This window comes from Ochotona curzoniae, unplaced genomic scaffold (genome assembly GCF_017591425.1).
Source record: "Ochotona curzoniae isolate NIBS_2020 unplaced genomic scaffold, NIBS_Ocur_1.0 scaffold_2453, whole genome shotgun sequence".
NCBI classification, from domain to species: Eukaryota; Metazoa; Chordata; class Mammalia; order Lagomorpha; family Ochotonidae; genus Ochotona; species Ochotona curzoniae.
In genome coordinates, this window is record NW_024467094.1 from 16,140,805 (window position 1) to 16,166,784 (window position 25,980).

The 25,980-nt window shown below is 44.6% G+C and overlaps 1 protein-coding gene across 4 annotated transcripts in view; it reads right to left on the minus strand.

Moving 5' to 3' along the window:
- Positions 1-25,980, minus strand: part of MYO1D (myosin ID) — a 301,304-nt gene that overhangs the window by 120,782 nt on the left and 154,542 nt on the right. For all 4 annotated transcript variants that reach the window (XM_041001600.1, XM_041001597.1, XM_041001598.1 and 1 more), the window contains 2 exons: positions 6,344-6,567; positions 746-890 (listed from right to left, as the gene is read on the minus strand). In XM_041001600.1, coding sequence (XP_040857534.1) covers positions 746-890; positions 6,344-6,567 — 369 coding nt within the window. The remainder of the gene's footprint in view (positions 1-745; positions 891-6,343; positions 6,568-25,980) is intronic.

Here is a 25,980-nt window from a genome sequence, read left to right on the forward strand (position 1 = left end):
AAATATTTATTTTATCTAGAGAGATAAAGACAGATAGTGACTGGGCACGCAGTCCCGTCTATTGATTCGGTATGCCTCCACATGCTGGGGCCATGTTGGCCTGGAGCAGGAAGCCAAGACCTTAGCCCAGGTCTCCCATGCGGAAAGTCAGAGCCCAGTCACTTCAGCCACCACTGCTGCCTCTTGGTGTCTGCATCAGCAAAGACAGCAGTCAGGAGCAGAGCTGAGCACAGAGCCCAGGCTATGGGGTGTGGGCCCCCTACAAGGCCAATGCCAGCCCTTGTCCCAACTCAGATTTTAAGGGAAGAGTTACTCTCAGCATTTTGCGCTACTGCTGTCCTTACTCAGTTTCAGACGTGGACTTTCTGCTTCCCCATCCCCAGTGGTGAGCTACTGGAGGGTTATTATAGCATCACAGGTCAATGACTGAATTTTCAAGGCAGGGAGTGGGGGAGGAGATGAAATGTAACTTTAGGAATTATGACTAGAGAGACGGTAATTAAGACACAGTTGTAGAACAATGGAAGGGAAGTTTCAAATGGTTACAGAATACATCCGGCACACTGACACACCACATACAGCCCTTTTTAGACTGGGGGGAAATGTCAGACACTGTATATTTAGAAGCAATGAAACCCAACTCAGTATCTTTTACAGAATTAATGGACAGTTTTTGGAGACAAATTCTGCTTTTTCTTTATAAGGGGTCAGGTAAGAAGGTTCCATGCTCTTCTCTTGGACTCACCGAAGCCAGATAGTTGCCCTCCCAGGCCCTCTGGAGGCCAAGGTCAGCCCTCTGGCCCTTCAACATCTCCATGGCTGCAACCTTTGCCCGGACCTGTGGCAGGTCTGAAGCAGGTAGACTCTTGATAAGCTGGGCTGCTCTCCACCTGTGAATACACAGAATGAATGAGACATTAGATATATAATCCATTCATCCTCAGTAGCAACTGAAGTTACTGCCATCAGGTACGACAAACTCAAAGAATTTGCAAAGCTGCACTAAGAAAAGGTACATGTCTCCAAAATAAATGTTGAAATGGTTAAAATACATATAGTTTGATGTAGATAGGTATTTATAAAACTTACATTGGGCTTTCATAATATTTATATCTATAGCACAGAAAAGCTGGGATTCAGTTTTGGTTCATGCAACTAGTATTTTCTTTGTAAAAGATTTATTTATTTACTTAAAAGGAATAGTTACAGCAGGAGAGACAGAAATCTTCATCTACTTGTTCACTCTCCAACTAGCCACAGTGGCCAGGGCTAGGACAGGCTAGAGACAAGAACCTGGAACTCCACTGGGATTTCCCATGTGGGTAGCAATGGCTCAGGCACTTGGGCCATCTTGTACTGCTTCCAGGTGCATCAGCAGGGAGCTGGATCAGAAGTGGAGCAACTTGGACTGGGACCTGAGCTCATTTAGGATGCCAGCGTTTGTAGGCAGTGGCTCAACCCACTTGGCCATTACCCGCCCCAGTTAATATTTCCTGGGCATCTTCTATACACCAGGCCCTCCAGGCAGGAGAGGCAGAGCAGTATGCAAGGTAAAGTTCCTTTGTGCGAGGAGCTTGTGTTCTATGAAGAACACACAGTAAATATACAAAGGCATATAGACCATAGGGAAGATGGGGACAGGTGTGTGCAGAAGGCAGGGAGTGCAGTAGAGGAGAAGAACGTGAGTGGCCAGGGAGGTACTACCACCATACACAAATAGAAACACCTACAGTGAGTGAGGTATGAGGGATCCGGGAAGGTAGGAACAGGAGTGTTCTGCAAAGAGAACCCAGCAGGTGCACTGGCTTTGACACATGAATTTGCCAGATGTACTGGAGCAGCAGCCAAGAGGCCGGTGCAGCTCAGACCTGGATGAGGAAGGGCAGAAGGCTGAGGCAGAGCCAGGCTACAGCCCACAAGGCCAGGAGGTCATCTCCAAGACGTAGGCCTTCACTCTGAACGAGATGAGATGCCCTTGGAAGGTTCTGAACGAAGGATGCAGAATGACTCAGGCTTAGAAGTCTCACCATGACTGGCAGGCTGGGAAGAGGACGATGTAGTGGGAGGCTGCTCCCATATCGCACACCCAGAGGAAAGTGGCTTGACTCAAGGAGGAGGTGGTGCAGGCAGAGACAAGCACTGGAACTGAATTTGTTCTAAACGAAGAGTTATTAGGGTTTGCTGACGGACTAGTTGTGAGGGGAAGACTGAGGATAACTCCACGACTTCACTGCCTAAGCAACCAAAAGTGTATATCCCAAACAATAGGGACAATGTCCTCTTTTCTGTCATAGGAGCTTCAAGCAGGCAATCTGGAGCAGACTGAGAACTTCCTTCCGATCAAGTGAATTACCAAAACAGTGATTCTCATATATTTCCACAGAACATTGGAATGAGACTTACTGACATAATCAGAGAATTAGGAAAAAAAAATAAGGCAAAATTGGTAACACCATCAGAAAACACAGATGATAATAAAGTGGGAGATGTGATGATTTTCGAGAAGACAGAAAGAAGGCGGGATTGGGATGAAGGGGAGGTGGCTCAGTGTGGCTCCATCCATTCTGCAGGACAGAGACCTTTAGGCATGCAAGGATTCTGGACAAAGCCCAGAGAACCCTGAGGCTGTCACAGTAGGGGCTGGTAGCAAGGTCAGGAGTTGATGGATCTCAAGGTGGGAACTCTGGACGGGCTGGTGGTGGGGTGGGGCATCTGCTGTGACACAGAAGGTCAGAGATGGCAGATTGCCCAGACAACAACCAAGACAAAGTAAGGGCTCTATGTAACACTGAGATCCTTTCCTCTGTGTGACAGGATGTTTCAGGCTCATCCAGAGAGGCTGGGAGAGGGACAGGTTTGGAACGGTTGGTGGTCAAAGTCAAGGACACTGGTGACACACAGGCCGTGCAGCACTAAGTTACTCACTTGCTAAATACCTTCCCCAATTAGCCCACGAATTCCGAGTCTCATTACCAGAGGGCAGTCTGCTCTGTCTGCTGATGTGTTCCCGGCCTTTGTGCCTGCTCATCCTGCCCCTTCTTCACTGCCCACAGTGGCCCAGGATAAGGCCTGAACTCAACAGACTACAGAGGTCCACAGCTCGGCCCCTTGCTGGGGTGTCCGAGCCTGCTCTACACAACCCTGGTGGGAGCCATGTGCCTCTCATCCTGACCTAGCAGTCCATCACAGTGAGTATGAGCAGCTGGCACTCAGCAGCCCGGCTGTGAGACACCAGCCTTCCCGATTTGAAAAAGGATGGGTGCTAAGGAGGCATGATGCAAAACGACTACTGCAAAGGACTGGGGTGATCTTAAACACGATGACAGGCACACTCAGATTGGAAAAATTAAAAGAAAAAAAAATCCAGCCCAGTAAGAGTGGAATCCCTTAACAAACTTCTTTCAGTATTTCATAACTCCAAAAATTCATGATCAGGTTGGTGAATTGCAGCCTGTGCCATATCTGATGCATGGACTATTTTGGTTCTGCCCATCAGCTAAGACTAGTTTCCAAAGCAATTTTACATATGTTCAACAAAAACAAAGAACATGAGCTAGAGACTACTTGTAATGTACAAAGCCTGTAAGTTTCCACTGGGTCGGACAGGAAAAACTTAGTTGACCCCTGATAAGGTCATTGCAGCCAGCAAGACAGGTTTTCAGAGTATGTGTGGGATGGTGGGCAGGGCTGGGGTTAGGGGGATGACAATGTGGTGTCGCAACTAAAGTCTCCATCTGCAACACCAGCATCCTGTATGGGCACCAGTTCAAGTCCCAGCTGTTCCACTTCTGATCCAGCTCCCTGCAAATGGCCTGGAAAGCAGCAGTGGATGGCTCAAGTTCTTGAACCCCTGCCAACCGCGTGGGATATCTGGATGAAGCTCATGGCTTCAGCCTGGCCCACTCTGCCTCAGGGCATTGTGGCCATTTAGGGAGTGAACCAGTAGAGGGAAGATTGATTTCTCTAACACTGTCTTTCAAGTAAACAAAAATAAATCTCAAAAAGGTGTGTGTGTGTGTTGTGTCTGTGTGCATCCACCACAGCAATGGCTGGGCTGCCTTTTCTTCTTTCTGGCACTGCATATCTGCAGATCAGTGCATTAGCACACAGGCAGTTATTAAATACTTGCTGAAATAGCATGCTGAGTTCTATACAAATTCATCAGTTCTAGGCCACACAAATAAAATCTCAACAATCAAAGCAATGACTGAACAGGCCACAGTGAGATCATACTGAAATCAACAGTGCTCACTTGCAGCCAAAAACACAACACTGGGCAGGGGGCGAAGTGGGTAAGAGGCCGGACACACCGGCATCCCACGTGGGACAGTCCCATGTGGTGTGAGCCCAGGTAGCTCTGCTTCTAATTCCAGCTTCTTGTGTAATTTACATTATGTCAGAAAGCAGTTTACCAATGATGCCATTCATGTAAAGATTTTATATTTGCATTAAAACTCCTGCCCAGGGGGCAGGCCTTTGGTGCAGCAGCTCACCCCTCCTGGGAGTCTGTCTCACTTCTTGGCTCCCTGGCTTCCGATCCAGCTTTCTGCTAAGGTGTGTCCTTGTAGACCCCAAGGAATGACTCAAAATACCTGGCCTGCCGACAGCCCCAAGGAGCTTCAGAACGAGTTCCAGGCCATCGTGAGCACTTGGAGGGTGAACCAGAAGACAGATTATCTCTCTGTCTCTGCCTTTCTAATAAAATAAAAATAAATAAGACTTAAAAGTTGGCCAAGACTGAAAACTAATGTTTATGGTAACACATCTGAGAGTGGAGGTACTTGTGCCTTCAATAACTGTTTGAATTTTTTCTTTTTATGAGCAGCCATTTATTTTTAGAAAAATGCATATGAGATACTTCTAAAGGGGCTTTTCTTTCATGCATTTTTCTTTATTTTTTGACACCTTCCACCATTATATAAAGCAAAAATCTAAAGAGGATAGAGTCTGATTTAGCATTAATTTATAAATTAGTTCTTTCACATTTTGGGTATCAGTTAGTGTTCTTGTTGTGTGATACCAAATGGCCATCTTAGTGTGTGTGACCAGACGGCCATCTGCAAGACAGCGGTATCCCAACACCACCATCCCAGCTCCACAGCTGCACAGCTGCATGTTCAGTCAACTTCAGGAGAGAAGTAGTTAGGCCTGCAGCAGTTGTGACTGTACCAAACTCAGGTAGAATTGTTTACCTTGTCATCACTCCCTAAACAACACAGTGTAGCAACTATTCACACAGGATTTACTTTTCATTAGCTTTTATAAGTAACTTAGAAATGATTCAGAGTATTTGGGAAGGCATGAGTGAGTTACATAGAAATACCATACTGCTTTTTTTTTAAAAAAATGATTTATTTAACTTGACAGGCAGACTTACAGAGAGAAGGAGAAACAGAGAGAAAGATCTTAAATCTGCTGGTTCACTCCCCGAACTGCCAGAGCTAAGCTGATGTGATGCTAGGAGCTGGGAGCCTCTTCAGGTCTCCCATACGGGTGCAAGGTCTCCATGGCTTTGGGTCATGCTCTGCTGACTTCCCAGGCCATAAGCAGGGAGCTAGAAGGGAAGTGGAGCATGAACAGGTGCCTTTATGGGATGTGGCACTTGTAGGTGGAGGACTGGCCTGTTGAACCACTGCATCAGTCCCTCTCCCCTGTTCATTTTATAGAAATGACCTGAGCATTCACAGATTTTAGTATTGACGGAGGGTCCTGGTTCTTATCTCCTAGTGACACCCAAGGATGACTGCATGTCTGGTGCAAGCTGGCACCAAGGAAGTTCAAAGGTGATGGGAAAGGGCAGGTTCCAACGCAGGACACTTCACTCAAAACAAAACAGCAATAAAAAAATGAAGAGTAGATGGAAAGGTCCTGATATATGGGTGTTTGCTTACTTTAAAAAAAAAAAAAGGTTTATCTTAAGACATCTGTTTTCCTTCTCTTTGCCTGCACTTTAAAGTCACTGGGGCAATGCCATCTCGGTCTGGGTTAAAGCCCCTTGTTACATCAGACAGGCCTCTGAGGAGGAAAGGCCCGGAACAGCAGGATCCAGAGCTGTTCCACTGAGGGGTTTTTCTTTGAACAAGGTGAGGGAGTTTCAAGCACCAGTTACTGATTGCTAATAAGCCAGAGCAGAGACAGTGTGCTAGCAGCTCATTTTCAACAGGTCTTGGGTCCAGGGCTGGTAGCAGCACTATGCTGTCACCTACTTTGGCAGAAGTTAAAGGATTTTTCCACAGGTTGAGTTAAATAGCTGCCCTTTGAGAGCAAAATCTGCAAAAGTAAAGACAGTAGGCAACAGTCCTGGTTGCTGTAAGGGTGGGAGCTGGTGCCACAAGGTGCTTACCTGTTGAAAATCGCCTGCAGACACTCCTCGAATCGGCGAAGAACCTTCGGAGGGGTGGGCCACTTCACGTGCTTTCCGTAATCTCTCATAGTCTGGACGCCCTGGAAACGGCTGGCCACCTCGTGGATATACGACTTGACTTTGTAACGCCGATAGTACCTGATTATTGTAAGGGCTGCCTTGGTCTTCTTGTACCGCATGCGGGCCAGGGTGCCCCGCCATACCTGCACAGTAGAAAAAGAGAAAGCAAAATGTGGCTGGTTGACTGGCTGGCTGGCTGGCTGGCTGGCTGGCTTGGGAACAGATGACCTCTCCTCTTACCCATTCAACTGGGCCTGTCAACAGTATCAGCCACTGCTGAACTGATGGTGCAAGGAGTCCCGCTGCCACTGGGTTCCCACTGTCTACCTGCTCCTTACTCTACCTGCACACGTGTGCTCAGTTTGAACCTGAATCCTGCGTTAGCTTTTCTGTCATGAAAAGAAGGAAGCAAAACTGCGAATATCTTTGGGTAAATCTTTAAGGAATATTGAAGGGAGGCAAGAGGGGTCAGAACCGAAGGCCATGAGCCTGGTGTGACACAGATCACACATACTGGCTGCCAGAGGAAGGTCATCAGGAGTCACATACCAAGCCCAGCAGGAGTAGGCTGCTCCCTGGGCGCTGTGCAAACTCTCAGAAACTGAGATGCAATCTTGGGGAGAAGCTCAGTCAGTCACCAACATCATATGAACCTTTGCTAAGGATTTTCAGGGATCAGAATTCTGACAGCATCTTGGCAGCAGCTCCATCTCAGCATGATGAAACACACTTTTTTCATGATCTTTCCTCAACCTCTCCAGCAAAGCTGACACCATCTTCAGCTCCTCCCAACCCCCTCCCTGTATGTCCTCTCTCCCACTGACTGTGTTCCTTCTCCCACAATCACTTCCAGCAGAGTACTGTACAGATCCCTGAGACCCCCCACTACTTACACAGCCACTTTCCCCATCGCGCTCCCACAGATATCTACACTGCTACTGAAACAACCGTGTGATTTCTCTCCCTTGTCCCTGCCCCTGCAGGGCCAAGATGATCAGCCTCCCATTTTAAAGCCCATGGTGTGGCCCCTTCAGACTCTTCCAGGTTTCTGTACCTTTGTCTTAAATCCCTGTCTACGCTACTGACTTCCCTTGACTTGAGCAGTGCCCCTCTGCACAGCTGTTGGAGGTTCATCGTCACGCAGACCCCTGAACATGCACGAGGCACTTGCTGTGGTCTCCCCTTTGAACCTGCTGCATGGTCAACACAGTTTTGTCTGCATGTGACATGGCAGGGCATCAGCAGAGGATCCCAACGGGGCCAGAAAAATCGTGACACGTAAGAGAAACATGGCACTTGTTCGATTTGCCATGGGAGTGTAGAGTTCATCTAAACACAGCATATTCAAAGATCACAAGGCGGTGAAAGCCACCTCCTCTCCCGTTAGTGGGTATGGCCCTTTTCCTAGCAGCGGATCCATCCTACAGATGGCCCTGTGACGCCTCCACCCAAGTGCTAAAATAAAGGTCCTTTCTTTAGTATCTCGAGAAACCAAAAGCAGACAATTAGAGGGTGGAAGTAAGTATGTGATCCCATTCCTTTGACAGAACATTTTTTTTTAAGGTGAAGGTAATGAAGGCTCTCTGGAACCACATCTAGGAAATCTATCTCTAATTTCCAAGAAGCGCTTGACACAGCTTTTCATTAAAATGTTCTTGGTTAGATTCTTTGGTAATTAAAAAAAAAAAAGCAATTTTTGTACATTTCTTTTTTGTTTTTCTTTGTACATGTTTTTAAATGTGGTTTTGGGAAAAGTCTTAAAATCTCATCTATGCTAGTTTATTTTGGATTTGTGCAGTTAAAAAAAAAAAAAAAGAATACCAAACTGCTTACAACCGGAGAGCAGCCAACGCCCTCATCCACCTTAACCCGTCTCCCTACCTGACAGTCATACGCCACACAGAGTACTTCAGCTGTGTCTTCTGGCATTGACCGTCACATTTATAAATCACACGTATTATTACCTTTTGGTTGATCCTTTGGGACACTGTCCAAATTACAGAAGTTGGAGATTCAAACTCTTTCATCATCATCCTTCTCTATCACCCCACTAATGGTTACACCAACAATTTTAAATTAACAGTATTTACATTATATGTATATAATACTATGTGAGTACTGGAGAGTTGACATAATAGATATATAAACATATAAATATGCATTATATATTACATATAAACTGGATTCATAATTTTACTAAAGAGTTTTCTTTAGCATGCAGAATTTTCACCTAGTTAATAACCATCTTGTCAAAGAAAAATCTGCTTCGTTTTATTTATATCTACTGCTGATTTTTGCCAGATGTTCTTACAGATCCATAATGACCAGCAATACCTCCTCCAATTGTTCACTACACTGTTTGAATCTTTCCCTTTGCAATTCCTGTTTCCAATGATACTTCCTTAGACCTACTGCACAGTTCCCACCCGGGAAATGTCCTGAACTGCTCTTCCGTATTGGATCCCTCATTCCTGAGCTTGTATCTTTTCTTTCTCTTGGTTTTCTTCCCTCTTGTGGCTTCAAAGCAAAGGTGCCTGGTTAGTACCTTTCTGTCATTTTGCACATCCTAAACAGTACAAAGTGGTTGCCTAGCATGTGGTTTGTCTCTGGGGGTAGGAGAGCAGCACAGTTGGTAACACGCTCTGCACACAGGATGCCTCTATTCAGAGCCTGGCCCTTCCTTAGAAGCTGGACAGACTTCTTATCCTCTTTGTGCCTTGTTTTTCCCCTCTGTACAATGGGGAGGATGCTAGTGTTTGCCTTGAAGCATTGCTTGTGAAGGTCAGTGGTGTTAATACACAGAGAACACTTGCGCTTGGTGAGCTTGAGTGGTAGCACTCTTTGAAAGCCTTATTTTCAGCAGGCTGTGCTACTTTCTTCTTATGCAAATCCATGACTTTTTGTATGTGTGTCTGTAAACTGTGACCTGGAACTGTAACAAATGAGACCTGACCTTTCCCGGTCTGCCCTCTTCCCCTAGACAGCGCTGATTTGGTATTTTTTGGTTCTCTCACTTTTTTTTTTTTTTTTAGAAAAGATGTATTTATTATTACTGGAAAGTCAGATAAACAGATAGGAGGAGAGATAGAGAGGAAGATCTTCCATCTGATGATCCACTCCCAAGTGGCTGCAATGGCTGGAGCTGTGCCAATCCGAAGCCGGGAGCCAGGAGCCTCCTCCATGTCTCCCACGCATGTGCAGGGTCCCAAGGCTTTGGGCCGTCTTTGACTGCCCTCCCAGGCCACAAGCAGGGAGCTGGATGGGAAGTGGGTTGCTGGGATTAGAACTTGGTGCCCATATGGGATCCTGTTGCGCATGCAAGGCGAGGGCTTTAGTCATTAGGCTACCATGCTGGCCTTGGTTCTCTCACTTTTAATGTGGACTGGATGGCCATGGATTAAAGATATAGTCAGCAGCAGCCTAGAAGGAGTAGGGATGGAGCCGCCACTGAGGCAGACCCAGTTCCTTAGTTCTGAGGAACATAAATGTAGCTGGGGTATTCTGGGGGTTTTGGCTGAGGGCTTGTTTCCCATGACTAGTGGAACCTGCTCTGGGTTCAGCTGCAATGCTGACTGCCAGCAGATGCTTTCCTCATTCCTTGTACAGACACACCAGAGGCAGGAAAGACAGAAAACCTCACTGAGTTTTCTCACGTGGCAGACACCTTGGTAGAAAGAGAGGTCCCCAGTACAGATGTGGGGTGTTCCAGGCCTTCCTTCTGGAACACCTTCAAGCTGAACAACAACATATCCAAAAACAGTGAGACTTTTTGGAATCCCTCCTTGTAATGCTTGATGCTTTGGCTTCCAATTTGGTCCATTTTTTTTTTTTTTTCTTTTCCTGGATGACATTTCCTAAAGTTTATCGTGTGAGGTTGGGATCTTGGTTTAATTTTCAATTTTGGTGTTTCTGGTTTCAGGATGGACAGCGTGCTCTTTGTTATTTTTAACTTAACATTTATTCTTAAAAAGATTTTCTTATTTTTATTGGAAAGCCAGAGTTACAAAGAGGATACAGTGAGAAAGATCTTCTGTCTGCTGGTTCACTCCCCAGTGACCACAGTGGTTGGAGTTGATCTGATCTGAAGCCAAGAGCCAAGTTTCTTCCAGGTCTCCCACCATGGATGCAGAGTCCCAAGATTTTGGGCCATCCTCTACTGCTTTCCCAGGCCACAAGCAGGGAGCTGGATGGGAAGTGGAGCTGCCGGGATTAGAACCGACACCCATATGGGATCCTGGACACGTTCAAGGTGAGGACTTTAGCCTCTAGGCCACCGTGCTGGGCCCTGAATTAGCTTTTAACATCAGAAAATGTAGCACTGAAAAACTACAGAGGAAAGTGACTCTTCGGAAAAAAAGGATTCATGCATTTCCCCTTATAATCCAAGAACACAGGTTTAAGTAGACTATACTTCTACAAAAGCCAGTGCACATTTGCGGGGATGGGGGAGAAGGTTGTTGACTTTCCCACCAAGGGTTGACAAGTTGGAATTTAAGGTATAGGATTTTTTCCAATCCTGTCCTCAACTCCATCTCATATTTTCATTTGAGAAGAACAGGAATGGGAAGAGATCCAGAGACAGACTACACAAATGGCCACAACAGCCAAGGCTGGGACGGGATGAAGCCAGGAGCCAGAAACTCAAACCAGGCCTGCTCCACTCTAGCCTCTTGCAGTGACCATTAGCAGGAAGCTAGAACAGGATCGGAGCTAGGACTGATTCACAGAGACCCCAAACGGGGTGTGGGCATCCCAAGCAGAGGCTTAACTATGTATCAATCATCCATCTTCAGTTAAAGCAGCTTAACTGGTTGGGTTTCTCAAGAGCCATAAAAGCTTAGCTCTGGAGAGGACTGTGTTTGATGACAGTACTTCAGAAAATAAAACTTACATGTTCAAAAAATGAGCACTTAGAACATATTTGCACATGCCTGAGAGGTTCAACAAATAGGAGAGCCAAAGGGTCCAAGGTGAGAGGACAGAGACACTCTAGATGGGTGGCTTATGTTGTGGCATAGTGGGTAGAACAGTGGCCTGCAGCTCCAACAGTTGGTTCAAGGCCCACCTGCTCTACTTCTTTCTGATCCAGCCCATCTTGCTCTTGGAAGTCTCCTTTTGAAAGCATACTGCGCTTATTCCATAAATACAACATTTCACTTCCTTTCTGAGTATGAGACTTCTGGTTTTGGTTTTGATGCAGTTCTCTATACTGTCCCACCTCCTCCCACCACCCGTTTTACTACTTCTTCCTTGTTTTTAATAGCTTTAAAAAATTTTTTTTATTGGAAAGGCAAATTGACAGAGAGCAGGAGAGACAGAGAGAAAGATCTTCCATCTTCCAGTTCACTTCCCAAAAAGCCACAATTGCTCGAGCTAAGCTGATCTGAACCCAGTAGCTTCAATATATATGCAAGGTCCCAAGGCTTTGGGCCATCCTCTGCTGCTTTCTTAAGCCACAGGCAGGGAGCTGGATGGGCTGTAGAGAGCCTGGGACACAAAGAGGTGCCTGTATGGGATGTGGTGCTTGGAGGGGAAGATTAGCCAGTTGAGTCATCATCTTGGACACGGTCCCTGCTACTCATAAATCTCCTCTCCTATCTGTCTCGGTCTCAGGTTTTTATACCAGAGGTAGTGAAGAGCCCTGTGTCTTTATGGGAGGCAGACTTCACTACCTGGGAGTGGTGAGGGCAGGTCATCTGCAGTGAACAGGACCACACAGTCCTCAGGGTCTACATGTCCACACAATCTCCTTGGCTTCCATGTGCTGCCTGGCCCTTTTCTCCCTGCATCTGGTGTCCCCATGCCCAGAGCTTCTCGGGGTCAATGTCTGCAGACAGGGACCTTGTTGCTATCAATCAGGAATAAGCCAGAGAGCATCATGAGCTTTGTGAGTCAGGGAGGACATCTGGGAGTCATTGTCATTTTTTAAAATTCAGTTGGTATCATCTTTACACAGATTTTTAAGCAAATGCTTTCCTTAGTGGGACCCCTCACCCCGACCTTCAGAGGTGCCTGGTCCTTCCCAGGCCAGAGCCTTTCTACAGCCTTGTGGTCACAGACACTGGGCTTGTGTGCTTCCCTGTTGTAGACATTCACTGACATTTGAATCCCATCTGAAGGGGTAACTACTTGGTTACTTCTTTACAAAATGACGCTGCTGCCTCCTGTCCATTGCTTCCACTGTGCTTCTGTCTGTTGCTGTGGTATATCCAATTTTATCTATTTACTGTTGTTTGAGAGGTACTGTGAGTAGATACCAATGCAACTGCTATGTGTAATGGCTTTCAAACGCCATTGCTTCCTCTGGTACGCACTTCCTTGGTGGTCAGGCCTTCCAAAGCAACATCTGGAGTCTGAAGTATCTGAGCATGCCCTAAAGATGCAGGATTCGGGGTTACGCTTGAGAAGTAGGTCAATTGCACAGCTCCATTTTAGTCAGCTTTCCTTTTCTTCCTTCTCTAACTCCCTATTTTTACAATTTTCTTCCTCTATGCCAGGCCTGGTTGCTGTTGGACTCCCCCTGTCCCCACCTCACAGCTCTCCAGCACTCTGAGACAGTTATTGTTTTACTGTCCTGGGTTCCTAGGCCCTCCACGCCTAAGGAGAATTTGTGAACATGTCTGACTTCCATTTCTTCTCCAAGTTCCCTCCAGTTATTTTAGCAGAGTTTTGACAGTTTCGGGTTGCTAAAGCGTGATTGTGGCTGTGTCAGGGGAGTGCTTATTTAGGTATCAGGTTGAAATTTGAGAAAACTGAAAATAATAGAAAATTTACCAATATCCACATACCCCATCAAATTTAAAACATGACAGTTGCGCCTGACTTGGGAAATTACATGATTGATTTATAAAGATTTGGTGCCTTTGAGGAGTTAATTTAGAGTGAGAAGACAGGAACATTTTCCCAAGGTATTCTCTTCCACGCAGATATCTTTATGATGAGCAGATGAATAAAGAACTTATGTGTTTTTAAAATGCTGGTATTTGTGTTTTTACCAGCACAACAGGATAAAACCAACACGAAGAAATCAGTTTCTGACCAAAAAATTGCCCAGTTTCACAGATATATTAATGATGCTTTGAGATGATCTAGCAGAAAGCTAAGAAGAAATGAGATTAGCAAATCTTGTCAGTAAAAAATATGAAATCATCAAAATACAAAACACAGTGTTAGTCTGCTCACCGTAAGCTGTGCTGGTAACGTGTATCTGGTGACCCCTCATTTACAAACGCCCATCTCAGGCTGCCTTGCTCGGGGCTGTAAGCAAGGTGGGGCTGTAAGCGAGCCACCTGAGGTGGCTGACTTAGGAACCTTCACTTAGGATTAGGCATATTTTATAAATCATCTTGTCCAGATACACTAGCAAGTATTCAATGCATACATACAGTTTTTTAAAAAAGCTTTTCATTTTTTTTCTGTGAAGCAACTATGCATATAAAATCTTGACATCAGTAAAAACTGTATGCCTTTCCTCCTGTTAATCTGTCTTTTGTCAGTCAAATTTGCAGAGGCTGCAGGAAAGGTTTCTCCTCTACAATTTCCAAAAAATCAGGTGCTCTCTTTTTGGAAAATACTGAAACAAAACAAAACTAACAGAATGACTCAAGTGATTATATCCAACAGTCCACACTGTAGAAAGCTGTTGTAGATGCATATAAATCTCTAAACCAACAGCAAAGTGGAAAATGGATTAAAGACTTAAATACAACATCTGAAACTATCACACTACTAGAAGAAACCACAGGGGAACTACGTGCAGGGGAACTACAAGACATCGGTACAGGTCATACTTTTGCTTTTTTTTGGGTAAGACTCCAAAAGTATTGACAACAAAAGCAAACCCAGACAAATGAAATGACATCCAATTAAGAAAGTTCTGCGCCGCAAAGGGAGCAACCAAGAGTGAAGTCACCCACCAGAACGGAGCAAAATAACTGCAAACTGTGTGTTTTACAAAGGATTGATGTCTAGGGATATAGAAGGAATTAAAAAAAAAAACAATAACAACAACAACCAAAACAATCTAGTTAAGAAACAGGCAAAGGATCTGAACTGCCTTTTTTTAATTGGCCTACACATACGTGAGAGAGATGCTCAACAGCATTAGCTTGTGGGGAAATGCAAGCCAGAATCTCAGGGAAGTACCACCCTACTCCAGACACACTGGTTTTTACAAAAAAAGATGAAAAACTACTGCTGATTGGAATGTACATTAGTAAATCTATTATGGACACGAGCATAAATGGTCTTAAAAATTTTAAAATAGATACACTACACAAAAGAAATAGATAAACTACATGGCCCAGGTATCCTGTTTCTGGGTGTTATCCAAAGGAAGCTAAATCAGTCCATCACAGAGACACCTACACACTCACACCCACGACAATATTCACAACAGACAAGGCAGAGGCACAACCAAGAGTCCACTGACAGATGAACGGATAAAGAATACAGGATTGATGTTAACAGCCACATGTTTCTCCACACAGTGGAATGTAATCCAGCCACAAAAACCAAAATGATATCCTGATACATCTGCAGCAAAATGAACGGGAATGTAGGTCAGCATGTTATATGAAGTCAAGCACACCTAAAAAGAATTAGTGTCCATTCTTGTTCATATGTGGAAGCTGTAAAGGTTCATCTAAACTTTAAATAGTGGCCACTAGAGGCTGGGGAAGAAGGGAACTGGGTGGGGGAGCTGAAGGGAGGATGGCTAACAGGCACCAAGACATAGTCACGTAGGAAGCACTGAAGCATTTTCCTGTACAACACGGGGCAGGGGTTGGGAGAGAAGGTGGGATGGGGTTGGGTTAAAGTTCACAATAGTGTATCAGGCACTTCATGAAGAAGTGGAAGACAGGTGCTGACAGGGCCCAACAATGCACAAAAGGACATGGGAATGCTAATTACCCAATTTGATCAACTTATGCACACATGTTGAAACACTGCACTGTAGTTCATAAAAATACATATTACACATTAATAAAATTTTTTAAAAACAAGCTTATCATTGTTTTATAAAGTCAAAGCGTAAAGAGAAATGGGATATTTAACATTTTTTTTCTTCTTTGAACTAAGAGACACATTTTATAGGAAAGATGTTTTCTTGAATTGAGTAAGACAGTACTGTAACACTATTAATTCCTGATTTTAATGATTGTATGACAGCTATGGCAGAAAATGTTTAGTTTTCAGAAAATGTAAAATATTTAGGGGTAAATGAAAACCATTCTCAGGTAATTAAAAGGCCAATTTGTACACAAATATTTCTGTACTCAGATATGCCTCTCTTCTGTGTGCCTATATGGATATGCGCGCACACACACACACACAGAGTCAGAAAACCAAAGGGCAAGCATGACAAGTAAAGGGCTAACATTTGGGGTAGCTGGGGTCAGGGTATGTATATAGCAATTCTTTATATAATCTTGCAACTTATCTGTAACTCCATTTCAAAGTAAAACAGCACACAACATATCCTTAAGGGGATCAGAGGAGCAATGGTGGGCCCAGTACAATGGCCTAGCGGCTAAATCCTTGCCTTGCATGCCCGGGATCCCATATGGGTGCCAGTTCTAATCCCGGCAGCCCCGCTTCCCATCCAGCTCCCTGCCTGTGGCCTGGGAAAGCAGTTGAGGACGGCCCAAACCCTTGGGACACTGCACCCGCGTGGGAGATCCGAAAGAGGCTCTTGGCTTCAGATCAGCTCATTTCTGGCCATTGTGGTCACTTGGGGAGCAAACCAGCCAATAGAAGATCTTTCTCACTGTAAATCTGCCTTTCCAATAAAAACAAGTAAATCCTAGTGATTACTGTTTGCAACTTCACATTTATTTTTTTAAAGTTTTGAATTTTATTTTTAATATTGTTTACATAGCTGAGAGGGATGTACATCCATGAGGACCTCCGATTAGGTCTGAGGGTCAGGTATGGAGGAAGGTGGGTGGGACACATGTTTCAGTTGCATTTTTTTTCTCCTGCATTCACAGGGGAGGACAGAGAGGGGGTTGTTCCTTACTGTCAAATTACATCAGGAATGAGGGACAGTCATTTGGTGACATCTTAGACTCCACTGTGAGGAAAAAGCGTTCTGAGGGTGTTACTTGAGTGTTTGATAGTTCTGGGTCACTGTCAGTTTTGTTGCTCCAGGTTTTTGAGAAAATTCCTCCAAGGTCTCTTGGCTGATCAAGTCTGCATTACTGCATCCACTGTTCCAGGAACATGCTGCAAAGCTTGGTAAGAAGAATTGTGCAACCTGTTCTGCTCTCCATTCTCTGATGAGGTACCTGATATACTCTGCTGGCCTAGATGAGCTGGCCAACCTGTCCCAGTGTGTGTCTGGGTATGCTGTCCACTGCACAGGTATGAGCAATAGAGAAGGCCCGGTCCCAATACATGCTTTCCTTTTGATGACTTTTACATAGTTGATTAGGGTGACTAAGGTCCAGGGCTACAGGAAAGTGGGTGAGATCACTATTTCCACATTCTCTTTTTTTCCCTTCCTGTATCTTGGGGAAAGTGGGAGACAAGGAGAAAAGCCACACCTAGTCTCCCAAACACCTCTGTACTCCAGGATGGAGGACAGTCACCTGACACCATTCCAGGGTCCCCGACATGGGGCATGCTCTGAGAGTCCTGCTCATCAGGTTTTGATAATTCAACAGTTCTGAACTACTGCCACTCCAAGCACAGTGAACTCTCTCCAGAATCCACTGGCTGACAAAGTCCATCTTAGAGTCTCCATTTATCCAGTTATTCACTGCCAACAATTGGCAGTTGATCGATTTGTTCTGTCCTCCATCCTCTGTTATGGTACCAGGTGCTCTCTGCAGACTCCAATGTACTGCCATATCCTCCATGTGCAGCTGGACATGCTATCACTGCTCCATCCGAGCCACTGATAAAGCCAGCTCTGACACATGCACTTCATGGTCAGATAATGCAACCTTCAATTCTCTTCATGGTTGGAGTTCTGAGTCCAGCAGTTCAGTTGAGGGGATCCCCAAAGAAACTCTGAGGTCATCCTGGACCCGATTCTTGTGTGTGCTTGCCAATATAGCGTCTGGCACAGTCTGTTGCCCCAATCAGCTTATGCACATGCTGGTAGTTGCAAATGGTGGGTCAGTTCTGCCTCCAGCCTTGTCCTCTATGTAAACTGACAGGTGCTGCAGCCCAGCCCAATCCTGCACATCACATACTCAGCCTTCATGTACACTAATGGGAGCTGTAGCCTAGTTGGAGTGACCCACAGTAACTCCCGTGAGGCCTGCCCCCTGTTCTGGCTCCGGGCTTGCCAGTATGTGCAACAGACTGTTCCAGTCTGTCCTACATCCCATTCAGCTCTCATACATGTCAATGGGCACTGAAGCCTAATTCAACCCAACCAGCCCCACATTTACAAATGTATTTTAACTAATCCAGCAAAACCAATGATGTATCTGAGGCAAGAGGAAACTAGGATCAACCATTCAGAGGATAAAAGGCTTTCCAGTGCCTCAACAGGAAGCTCAAATGCCTTAGTTCCCAGAGTGTCTCAGGGAAGCCCAGCACCCCTGGGGCGGACAGCTCCTCGCCTGGCTCGGTGGAGGAGCAGAGAGGAAGGAGCCCTACTCTGCAGGGAGAGGATAGCCTGTCCCACCACCACTGGGACCTGGGCAAGTCAAACATTGCAGGTCTCAGGTTCTCCATCTAATGGAGAACGGCACAGTAAGTGATGTTTAAGAGCATTTACCAGCCTTCTACCACAACAGAATGAGCATATGGAGCTGAGAAAAAATTTTGATTTTGATGGCTGTCTTTAAAGTATTTATTTATTTATTGGAAAGGCGGCAACACAGAGAGGTAGAAGGGAAGGTAGAGAGGGAGAGTGAAGGAGAGCGAGTGAACGCTTCCATATGCTTGGGCCATTTTCTGCTGCTTCCCCAGGAACATCAGGGAACTGAAGGGGAAACAGCACCCATATGGGATGCCAGCAATGAAAGCTATGGCTTTAATCCACTGTGCCACACTGGAGACCGTTAGTGCTCCTCAGGGCAGGGGAAGAAAACATCATTCTAGTTTTATGTGCCATGCCCTGTGCCAGATGCTTGACTTCCACTAAGAATAGTGGATTTAATTAATTTTCAAAGCATGTATTCTTGACACATGTTTGTATCATGCTGTTACAACAACTCATCACAGAAGAGCAGGACTATAAAGACCTAAGGTTCTTTAAAGCACACCTTGTGGGTAATCACTCCAGGGTCTCTGCCTCCTACCTGGTGGGCAAGGCTAAGAGCTTACCTGTCCTAGCCCTGCCTGCTCAATGTGACCTCTGACATGACTGGAAGGTCAATGGGAACAGACGTGCCTTTTAGCCAATCACTAGGAGTGGGGAGAATCTGCCTGAAAACGCCCTCCTACTCTCCCTTTCCTTAGCCTTTAAAACCCTGGAATTAGTGCTGAATAAACAGATATTCCTCACCAGCTGAAGAACACCTTCACTTTATCCTTGGTGAGCTCGGGGCCTGCTGGCAGGCTTAAACCCTGAGAATACAATAGCATGTTTGCTGGCAAATGCACAGTTTGGGGAAGCAGCCACTTCACAGCCTTGTGAAGCCCGTGCTCGCACAGAGAGATGCACTTTGTGTGCAGAGCCCGTGCTGGCAGTCTGGCTGGCTGTAGGATGGAAAACTGTGCCAGCTGAGCTCTGTCCAGTCAGTGTGCCTCCAGGGAGCCTTGCAGCCCAAGATCCCATCAGTTTCTACGACTTACTATCAGAGTGACACACGGGAAGGGTTATTTCTGGAAGAGGATTTTCAAATTTGGTGGTGGGGGGGGAGGCGATCATCTGGAACAGGCTGCTTGGCTGTCCAGGGCAAACATCCGATATGTTTCCCATTTTTAATTTTATTTACTTATTTGCTGAAATTGATATAAGAGGCAATGGTGGGACAAGGGAAGGTTTGGTTATGAAGGACAGATACTTTTATGAAAGTGTAAGTTTACACTAAGGCAAGTTAAAACCAAACATGATTAAGGAAGTAAGAAGACCATTTAAGACTGGCTATCCCAGTTATCAGAAGAAGAAAAGGTAGTGCTCAGGGCATACAACTGCACTGTCGGAGTGCACAGTCATCACACTAGGAGGCAAGGGCACTGACGGGAGTGATAACCGGGGCAGGCACTGGTGTGCGGAGGCTGAGCTGTCACTTCAGAGAGCTGCCTTGCACCTGAGTGCCTGGCTCCAGGACAGGCATTCCTCTTCGGCTTCCTGTTGGCTGGTGCACATCCTGCCAGGTAGCAGGTGAGGATTCGGGGACTTATGTCCCTGCCTCCCTGGATGGAATTCTTGCTTCTTGGCTTCAGCTGTCCAACCCACAGCAGTTGTGGGCATTTGGCAAGTAAACAATAGGATGGAAAAAACCTTTTGCTTTCCTTATCACTTTGCCTTTTGCAGATATAACGATAAATAAATAAATCAAAGAAACAAGGAAATGCCACTATTCTAGAGAACAATGTCTGTAAGTGACCTGCTTGGGGTCCTTGGCAATGCTGAGGCTTTGTCTTGCACACACAGCTAGAACTATATCATTGAAAATCCTACAAATATCTAACTACATATTGTAAATCTGAGAAAAATCTGCTATCTCAACCATTGCTTCTCAAAGAAATGTCGCATAATACAATATTTAAAAACCAAAGTTTAGTTATGTAATTATCAAGTTAGAATATATTTGATGAATGTCAACAGAAATATCATTACTTATTAACCAACTTTTTCAAAAGCAAATTTATATTTCATCCATTATTTATAATTACTTTTATAAACCATGTTTTTCTATCTCCTAACCATTTCTTTTGGCTTGTCTTTTTTTTTTTAATGATTTGTATAAGCTTTTTATAAATTAAGATAACCACTTGTCTGTTACCGGTGCTTTAATTATTTTTTTCTGTTATGTCAGTGATTTTTTGATGCAGTTACCAAACACTGCCCCAAAGAAGTTGTTCCTTAAAAAAGTCATGTATTCAAATGCATTTATCTATTTTTAAAGATTTTTTTGAAATGTGTTTGAAAGACACAGTGACAGCAACAGAGATCTCTCATATTTTGGTTCACTCCCCAAGCTGCCTTCACTGGGCTGGGCCAGGCTGACGCAGGGAATAAAGGGTGTCCCACACGGTGGCATCCCCCACTGCCTTCCCAGGAGCCTCAGCAGGGGTCTGGGTGGGAAGTGGAACAGCAGAGACTAGAACCAGTATGGGAGATCAGAGTGGCAGGCAGCAGTTCAATCTGCTATGCCACAGTGTCAGCCCCACACATCATGATTTTTTTTTGTCTACACAGATTTAAACAAAACTGAATTCACATTCACACGGTAATCCTAAAACGCTTTGCAACGCTGTGTTGCTATTTTCTATTGCTATAAGAAAATACCTGAAGCTTGGTACTACATAAGTTCACAGATCAGCAGGCCCAAAGACTGTGATTCAGTGGCCTCATTCATATAGCATCTGGTAGACCTCATGGTGGACAGTATCACAGAAGGAGGAAGGGAAAGAGGAAGGAGAGGAAAAAAGAGGGAGAGGGAGAGAAAGAGAGGAAGGGAATGGGGAGGGAGAGAGGGAGAGAAAGAGGCAAAGAGGGGGAGAGAGAAAGGGAGGGAGGGAGGTCACAACAGGTAGGACAAGAAGCCAAAGAACGGGCAAGGGGATGGACCATGGGACCAGCATTAATCCCTTCTGAGGATGATGCCCACAACGCTCTAATTACCTGTGGTTAGACCCATTTGTTAAAGGTTCCACATCCTAAGACCACCACACCGGGGACAAAGTCCCCAGCACATGAATCACTGGGAACAAACCACAGCATGGAAACATTTCCCCATGTGATCAAGTAGTCTCCTATAATGCAATTCTGAAAGATCTCTTTGTACTGAGCAGGGGTCAGTTATGACACAGTCAACCAGATCCTTGCCATGAGGCATTTTTGGTATTTCCAATTTTTTTTCCTTTGCAACTACCGCATTTTAGTATACAAACGTATGCATATAAATGATTTATGCCAAAGCTCTAGAAATAAGTGTTATGGTCTAATTTTATGCTCAACTGCCATTTACTGAAATACCTATTCCTGAAACCTACTATGTGAATAAAGAATATGGGAATAATGAAAAAGAAGTAAACTGATAGACTACTATATTGTTGTTATGCTTAAGCTGTGTTATTACTAGTGTTAAGCAACTTTAAAAAATTCAGTATTCTAGTTTTTTGTTTCATGAATAGTCTCTTCAGTTTTTGCTTTGTTTACCACTTGCTCATAATTTTACATAATCATTTTATGTTATTATGAGAATAATCTAATCTTTTTACTATATTCATGAAGACTTCTTAGCATTTTACCATTTCCTGTTCTGGCTATTGGTTTGAGCCAATTAAAATGTTAAAGTTCCTAAAAATTCTTCACTTATTTGAAAGAGAGACAAACAGCCATTGGTTCACTCCCCCAATGTCTCCAACAGCTGGGTTGCGCCAGGCTGAAACAAGGAACCCAGAACTCAGTATCGGTCTCCCACATGGGAGGATCAACTTGAGTCAGCTGCCAGATGATCTTTGACACTACAAAAATCTCACAATGACAAAAATCACTTTCTTGAGACAATATCCAGTCTAGCAGACTCCAAGAACAAGAAAATGTGGCTGCTAAGACTGCTAGCAGCCACCAGGGGGAGCCAGACTGAGGAGGACGATGACCCAGGACAAGGCCAACTGCGGCTCCCTGTTGTATGGGGCAAGAATTCCTGTTCTGTGCGCTAGAATGAACCCCATTTTCTCCTTTTGCAGCTGAACACATTGTGATCTGATAGTTTTTTTTTTAAACAAACATAAATTTGAAAAGTTTATGCAGGAATAAGATCAGTTTTTGCTTTTGTGAATTCTTCTCTTGTGGTTGCTATACTCCGAAAGGCCTTCTCCACATTGCAAGTAGGTGTCCATAAGATGCATGCTTCTGTTGCATTGTGAGCTGTAGGGTGATGTGGGCACAGGAGGGGCGGGAGTCAACTCCAGTGAACGGAGAGCCTTTATCACAACTTCATGAGTGGCCGTGGACTGTGCAATTTCAGATTGTACAGACTACAAATTTGTGTGAAATGTCCACTAACACCCAGGAGACTACAAGTGATTTACTGGGTATGGCTGATGAATTTGACAGGCAAGGACTCACTTGTATGGGAGTGGGTTGAATCTCAGGTGCCTCCGAGCTGGTCATACACTAAGAGGGGTTAATATTAGAAATCTGCACAAAAATGTTCTCTCTGGGACCAGTGCTGTTGTGTGGTATGTTAAGCCGCCACTTGGGATGCTGGCTGCACTACTTCTGACCCAGCCTCAAGCTGAAGCAGTGGAGGCCGATTCACGTATTTAAGCCTCTGGCTCTGGAGAGAATTCCTGGTTCCTGGATTTGGACTGGCCCAGCCATGGAAATATTTTTGGGTCATCAAAATCTACCTGTCTTTTTGGTCTTTCTTCATTCATCTCCACTAACTTGTGATCAATATTTCATGAAACTCTTCTGCAGCTGCCCTCAAGGTGTCCTTCTGAAAAACTCAAATTGAGATTCCAGCTGGAATCTTGCAGACGTAACTCTCTGCTGTGCGGAGCTGGGAGAGGTGGCTGTGCAACAGCATCAGCAAGCAATGGGAGCACGCTGCATGGTGCCCAGCGATCCTGCTCAGGAGGCTGCCAGAGGTTCAAGCCCTTTCTCTGTGCCACCCTCCGCGTGCCCGTGTGCCTGGCTCTTGTCCTCGCTGCCATCCTCTGCGTGCCTCTGTGCCTGGCTCTCATCTTCGCTCCCTGAATCCTTCATGTTCTTTAGTGCTTAGCTTCACAGCCCCTCCTGACAGGGCTTCCCCAACCACTCTCTCAGACACATTTCTCTTGCAAGCAGGAATGGCCAATTAACTCAACTTTTCCTTTCTTTCGTTAACTCACAATTTACAGTTATTTACTCACTCACTTAGTGTTTTAAAATAGTTTTCAGAATTCTTTTTTTTAAAATATAGTTCTTATTTATTATTTCTCCCGCTCCCTTCCCAACCTTCACCGAATTCCCCTCTATTATTGCTATCGCACAGCTCTTCATAAATAGTCACATGCTCATCATTGTGGGCATGGACAGTGGCAGAAAGTCCAGCCTCCCATTGTCAAGATATAGCTAATAGTTTCATTAGTAGTCCACCTCTGATCTGGAAGTAGAGATGCACACTGCACTGCATCCTCACATCTGGATATGAAAGTCTCCATCACACAGTCACTGAGGTTTTGTTTTAGCCTCTGGCTGGAATGCTTGCTTCATGAGAACAAAGATAATTTTATTCACCATTGTATTTCCCAAAAGTCCTGAGCAGTGAACACACATGTTGAAGGAATGATTATCGGCTGGAATAAATTAGATACCTTTAAATTTAAAAGAAGACTTGCTTATCTGTCAAAAGGCCCAGGGGAAGGCTTTCCATCCAAGAAAAGTTCTGTTACCCTAGGGTATAAAGAACATGTGGAGTCTTTGTGTTAAGTGAGCTAGCTTCACTGCAGCAGGAAAAGTGTGGACATTCTAAATTAACTTTCTGCTTCCTGGCTCATTTCAGATTGTGCATAATTCCATTCTACATCACTCTTGGAAGGATAATGTAATTCCTCTATTATTGGAATGGGAGGGAAATGGAGAAAAAAGATTGGGAAATTCCATTATATATTGTATAATTGAAGATATTGTATATTTCTTCTCCGATCAGCAAGAATCAGATTTCACGTAATCTATACAGAAACAATTCCTTAGAAGCACAAGCTGCTCAAGCTCCTGACATGGGAAGACACTCTGAGGCTGCAGCATGGCCGCTGGCGAACGAGCTCCAGCCCATTCTCCTGGAGACACTGCCCAGCAGCCACCACTTCTCCCAAGAGGCAGGAGACACTCGCTTCTTTCTCATACCTCCACACGATCCATTGTCACTACACCGCCGTCATAGGTGCTGGGTGGCCCAATGGGGTCTCAGAGTTTCCATGTCTATAGAAGTTTATCCCCTAAATAATCACGGAACAGGTTTCCTTAGGATGATCACTGAGGAGTGTATCTAGATGGGCATTTGGCATGGTGACTAAGACACTGCATGCCACGCTGGCATCCTCTATCACAGTGCCTATGGTTTAGTTCCAGTTCCGCTTCCCAATTTCAGCTTTTCAATAATGTGTATGCTTGGAGGAAGCAGGTGATGGCTCAAGTACTTGGATCCCTGTCACCCATGGGGAGACCTAGATTGAGTTGTTGGCTCCTGGCTTTGACCTGGCCCAGTCCTTGCTACTGCAGGCATTTGGGGAGTGAACTAGCAGGTGGGAGGTCTCTCTCTGCCATTCAAATAAATAGTAAAAATTAAAATGAAAGAATGTTTTTATTTGGCCGGACTAAGACCACTACAATTATAACTCCTTAACCATAATCATATAAATAAGAATTATGGAAAACTACACTATTACTAAATTTCTTCTATATCAAATGAATATGCTGTTAAAGTTATTATCATTTACAGAGGAGTCTGTGTTAAATTATATTATTGTTCATAACATCATTTACTTCTTTCCTCTAGACTTCCATGAACCCCGTGGATGTGGCTTGCCATGGCCAAACATTCAAAGATGCTGAAAATGTTAGCTGAGTTAATACAACTGCACTGTAAGATAGCTACTATTTTATCCCTTTATTTATAGATAAGAAAACTGAGGCACAGAGAGGTCCGAACATATCAACACTTATGAAGTGTTGGAGTTCAGGCTGGAGTCCAGGTACCTTAAGGTGGAGTAAGGCCAAGTACCACCTGCTGGCTAGCAGTTACCCAGAGCCTGTCATCTTCGCTCTGGCAGCACAGTTTAAATCACAAAGCTTCTTTCCCAACTGGCAATAACTCTTGAGCTTACTGGTTCCTCCACTCACTTGACAGTACCAAGCTACTTCATTTGAATGCACATATGAACGTCTCTTAAATATTCACAAACACCTTTGCCTTCATACATTATATGGCTAAAAAATTCAGAGTAAACTCCTACCATATATTAAATCATGATTACAGGATTATATTATTGCTAAAGTGTCATCAAGGGCCACCGTGTACAGGGCGCTATGCCCTGCGACCCTGTGTAGAACACAATCAAATAAAAGATGCTACTTCCATTTGGGCCACTTGGGGAATGAATCAACAGATGGAAGATCTTCCTTCCTTTCTCTATCTTTCTCTCTGTATATCTGACTTTCCAATAAAAATAAACAAATCTTTAAAAAAAGGATGCTATTTCCCTCAGAATTTATTTTTTTTAAGATCTTACTTTATTTTTATTGCACCCATATGGGATCCCGGTGCATGCAAGGCGAGGACTTTAACCGCTAGGTTACCATGTTGGGCCCAGCATGTTTTCTATGAAGGCTTGGTTTCTTATCCACATAAATACAATAAAAATCTCAGGATATCAAATTAGTAAACATCTTGTTTAAATATTAAATTTTCGGGCTCGGCACGGTGGCCTAG